This window comes from Xenopus laevis, chromosome 1S (genome assembly GCF_017654675.1).
Source record: "Xenopus laevis strain J_2021 chromosome 1S, Xenopus_laevis_v10.1, whole genome shotgun sequence".
NCBI classification, from domain to species: domain Eukaryota; kingdom Metazoa; phylum Chordata; class Amphibia; order Anura; family Pipidae; genus Xenopus; species Xenopus laevis.
Window position 1 is genome coordinate 71198748 of NC_054372.1, and position 5122 is coordinate 71203869.

Genomic DNA, 5122 nt, shown 5'->3' on the forward strand with positions numbered 1-5122 from the left:
TGGCATGTAATTGCTGCGTACATCATTTTAAATGAATATTTTGCATCTTAAAGGGGGTTATTTATTATAATCTGAATGCTAAAAACTCGAAAAATTCAAGGTTTTTTACTATATAATCAAAATTTTTAGTGGAAAAAAAACTTGAATTTTTCGATATTTATTATATCCAGAGGCTGCAAGAAGTTAGAATACAACAATCTGCCATCTCAGACCTGTGGAGGTTGTGTATAAGTCAAAGGGAGAGGTTCCTATCCTATTCGGAAGTTTCTGTGGTCTGCGCTGGAAATGCCCAAAATATTTCAAGCAAAAATTTGAAAAATTCTGGGTTTTCGGGGAAAAGCCAGAAAAAAAAAGGTTTTTTTTTCCCGAAAAGATTAATTTATGCTTTTTAAATAATGAACAAGGTCAAATCGTGGATTCTACTTTGGTAAGACTTTTTTTATCTAAAAAATCTGAAAGATTTGGATTTTGATAAATTACCCCCTTAGTGTAACTGATAGTTTTAAGTGGGTATTTATTCCATTTATTTAGACTTAAAAATACTTTTGTCAAAAAATAAGTGAACATGAAGGTATGCAATTAAATTAAATATGCCCTATAATGTACTGTAAGCATAGATCATTCCTTTTCTGTGTATTTATAAATAATGCTGATGCTGTGTTTAAAACCTATATCAAAGTCTCCAAAATACACTGAACCAAGGCTTTAACCAGACAAGCATCTGCTACAATTGGCCATAGACTGGCTAATCCTCGTCAGTAAGACTAAAAATATGAATGGTTAGTTAGGTGTCACCCAACATTCAGTTAGTCACAAACATGTATACAGTCTAGTAGTTTAAAACTAAACCCCCTATGGCAGTAGACAGCATAATTTATATTTAGATGAGATTATGTGCTTGCAAAGATATTGAAGCCATAATCTGGAATGCTTGGGACCTAAGCTTTTCTAGATCACTGTACCTTAATATTACTAAAAAAAATTTAACATTAAATAAATGTAATAGGATTGTTTTGCCCCAATATGGATTTATGCAGTTAAATAACTATGAAGTACAAAGTACTATTTATTACAAAAAACAATCATTTTTAAAAATTAGTTATTTCAGTTTCCAGATAAGTCATCCCATACTTGTAACATACAATAAAACCTGTACTTATGCAGCATATATCTATGGTTGCAGTGCATGATTTTTATATACAGAAATAACTGGGTGATAGCTTAATAACAGTCATGTGATGCTAATGCAGCAAGTAATATCTGCCTATGACAATTCAGTTGGATGATTACATTGCATTTAGTTTAAAAAAAACATGACTGTAGTTACTTCACCAAATATCTTAAGGGAAAAAAAGGTACCTAGTTATCTACTGCTCAGCTTATGAGCAGTAGATAACAACTCCCATCACCCACGGCAAATTAAAGGTAAGCTAAAAATTGTAGAAATACCCGCTATATGCTTCACAAGAGAAGGAAAATGGCAAGTGCAGAATTTGCACTCTTACACACAATAAAACAAGTCTGCTTTTTACATTAAAAATGAACAAATGATGTATCTGTGCATATCAGTGCATGGCCTTGTAAATAAATATGTATCTGCATATGTTAAAATGAGGGCACTGATCCCATGTCTATATAAGATGGGTGTTTGCCACCTTTCAGTCACTATAGATCTCCCTTTCCCTCAAGAAAGACTGATTGTTTTCTTTCCATCTCTGATGCTGGGTCTTACGGAATGCAGCCAGAGAAGATTTTCTGGTAAGCTGGCTAGATGTTTTATTACGTATACTTAAATTCTGAGCAGCGTGTAAGGCACGAGATGCAAATATCGTTTTCCCTTTCGGTGCGCCAAGAAGCTGCCACACTTCTCCAGAGGTTGCAGTATTCAGGTACTGCCAAGCCTTCTTTCCACTGTTATCCCTCGCTTTCACATTCACTTTAAGTTTTTCAACCAGCATAACAGCAACTTTATGATGCCCATGAATAGCAGCAATGTGTAAAGGGGTGTATCCATTACTGGATTTCACATTCACATCCAGTTCTATTCCAGCCTTTTTGGCACCAAAAACAACCTTGTTAAATAAATCAATACACCCGTGCTTTGCAAACCAGTGCAAAGCAGTGTAGCCAGTGATAAAATCTTTGTGCAAAGCTAAGTGAGGATCTATGCTGAACATGCCATAAACTTGAATCCATAGCCCAGTGGCTGTTTTAACAATCCATTCATGTTCTTTCGGATCCAAGGGTACCACAGAAGATTTCTGACTTGCAGATTTTTTAAGGTCAAAATTACTGTTGGCTTTCGGTATACACTGTGCTTGTGAATTCGGTTCCCAGAGGTTATTATTTATAAGGAAGCTGCTAGAGTTTACAAACTTGGCTGTAAGAAGTCTGTCTGTATCAGGCTGGACACATGATACAGAAACATTGCCTGATTTCTTGTAATGGGAAGACCGCCTTCTCTTTCTGTAATCCCTGTCAAGCAATTCCTCATCAGATGATGAAAAAGCCTCCAGAAAACATGAGCTTGTTTTGTTTGGTGGTACATTTCTTGCTAATTCAAATAAAACAGGTGCCTGATCTGTAAGGAAAGATTTTGCAGTATATATAGATTTGTTAGTGTCAATGCTCAAACATGCCACATTTCCATGCTCAACAAGAGTGTCTTTCATACCTGTGCTATCCTCCTCTTGCAGGCTATTATACAGATCATTTTTGCCATTAAAATCCATGTTTAAGTGACAATTAAATAAATGCTCAGATTCTTTTTCAGCACAAAGCATAGGCCTTTCCTTATGTGAGTCACTAGAGAAATCATCATCTTCCCTGGGTTCTGTGTCACAATCACCACCCTCACCACTGTCACTCTCTTCACTTCCACAGGTCTCCTGGTCAACAAAGTCGTCCAGATCCTGTAGGGAAAGCTGGCACCTAATACTTCTAAACACAGGGATCTGGCACATACACATACCATACATATCATTCCCAGAAAGAGGAGGGGAGGGGTAGGAAACTGCTGCCTGATCATCTGGAGTTATATCAGCCTCATGCAAGAGCTGAAGGGAGGTGCGAGGTTGTGTGGGATGTGGGTACCTGGAAGAAGGAGAATCTGGCAAATAAAAGCCATTTGTCATGTGTTCCCTGTGCAAATCACTATTGTGTGCTTGGGCACTGAGGACTCGGCGCTGCTCTGGTTGTGGGAATTCCCAATTGTGGATGGGTTGGGGTGCTAGGAGTTCAGTGCAAGGAGGGCACCCTTCCCTTTGTACTTTTAAATCTGTGCAGGTTACACTCACACAAGCAGCATTTGCAGCTTCACAGAAGCCCTGTCTCCCAGGTGGCTGCCCCTTGCTGTTTAGACTACTCCTAGTCCCAGTCAGGGAAAGGCTGGAATTATAGGTCTTGGCAAACGGACCAGGGCTTTCTGGCGAGGAGAAGGACGAGGAGAGGTTGTTAGAGGACAAGGAGTGGGTGGGTGGTCGGAAGGTGAGCACCGGGGATCTGGAGGTGAAGCTGGACTGCCGGGTACGAGTGCAGAGAGGCGAGACTGGGCGACTGTCTGCTATTGGCGGATCCTCGGGGTAAGAGCGTTTTGTATTCCATTGTGAAGGACTGACCCGCGTCTTCTCGCCGATAGATTCACCCACGTCCCAGGAGTGAGAGCGAGAGATTCCTGAAGGAACCGCTTCACTATAGTCAAGGATCACGTCACCCCTTCGCCATGTATTCGTTTGTTGCAGCCGCTCCTCTCCTAGTGGAGGTGCCAGGTAGTCTTGTCCGTGCCCTGTCGGAAGCACAACTTGATCTCTTTCCACCTCGATCCCCACATCTTCTGCTGCTGGTACTGGCGGCTGAATCTCCTCTCCCAGCAGGTCCCGATACCTGTTCCTGAGCACCACGTACTTGACACTGCCCTCCTGCCTGACAACAGCCACTGAGTTGACGTAACGCTTGAACTTGTCCCTCCGCTTCTGCAGCGCCGTATCCGTCGCCTGTGGGTCCCTCAAGAAGCGCTTGAAGTGCACCAATAGGGAAGCATTGACCACTTTGCCCCCTCTCTGGCACAGAAAGTCCAGCACCTCTTCCTGGCTCAGCTCTTTGGCCATCCTCAGGACTCACGCATGGTGCTCCAAACCCACGTCCATAACTTTTAGTTCCCTACCTTCAGTAAGTCGCACATTAGTCACAGTTTCACCTGTACTGCCGGCCCCTCCTATCCAGCAGATAAACCGGGAGAATATGGCTTTTCGCCTCCGCTACCTCACCACCCATCAGGCTTCTACCCTCCGGCCCACGGCAACCAATTCCCTCCCCTAAGTACCACCAGCCAATCAGGGAAGCGGGGCGGGGCCGAAAGAAGGCGTGCGACGAAATTCCTGAGTGCAAGGTGCACAATTGGTAGGAAGGTGCAGCTTGTACTGACACCCAATTAGCTGGGCTGCTTCCCTGCATGCTTTTTTTTTTTTCAAATTATTGCAGTTGTTGCTACAAAAATTGCAGAGTTGGCTAAGGGTGTTTCAATAGCTGCTGTATAGAGGAAGCACCTGTCAACCAACTGTTTTCAGAAACACTACTATAGTTCATATAAATATGCTGCTGTGTAGCCATGGTCAGCTATTCAAAGGAGAAAAGGCTCAAGCTACAGTTAGCAGATAAGCTCTGTAGAACATAATGTCATCTGTTATACAATATTTATCCTGTGCCATATAGCCTTTTTTCAATTTCCGCCATTGCTATACAGCAGCTAGTTAATATGAACTAGAATAGTGTTTCTGAAGCAAACAAATCAGTTTTACCAGTGCAGGGCAACAATACATGATGGTTTCATTACTTTAAAACACTTTAACTTTTTGATGTTACTGTTCCTTTAAAAAAATATATATGACCCCCAAAATTAATACGTAAGCAACAGATAGTTTATATCAAATAAAGTGGCATATTAAATAATCTTACCAAAAACTGCAGCTCTAACTGTAAAAGGAAGTGTGGAATTGGCTCATGTGACCTAACATGTATGGTTTGTTTGTGTGCACTGTGAATCCTAGGATCCCAGGAGGCGGCCCTTATTTTTTAAAATGATACCCAATGACACATAATACTAAACAAGTATATTGTTATTAAA

At 41.2% G+C, this 5122-nt stretch overlaps 1 protein-coding gene across 1 annotated transcript; it reads right to left on the minus strand.

Annotated features, from left to right (window-relative positions):
* Nucleotides 1-1053: 1053 nt before the first annotated feature.
* sowahb.S (sosondowah ankyrin repeat domain family member B S homeolog) lies at nt 1054-4485 on the minus strand. The gene has a single exon (XM_018243464.2). The coding sequence runs from the start codon at nt 4104-4106 to the stop codon at nt 1659-1661; it is 2448 nt and encodes an 815-aa protein (XP_018098953.1). The 5' UTR covers nt 4107-4485; the 3' UTR covers nt 1054-1658.
* Nucleotides 4486-5122: the final 637 nt, after the last annotated feature.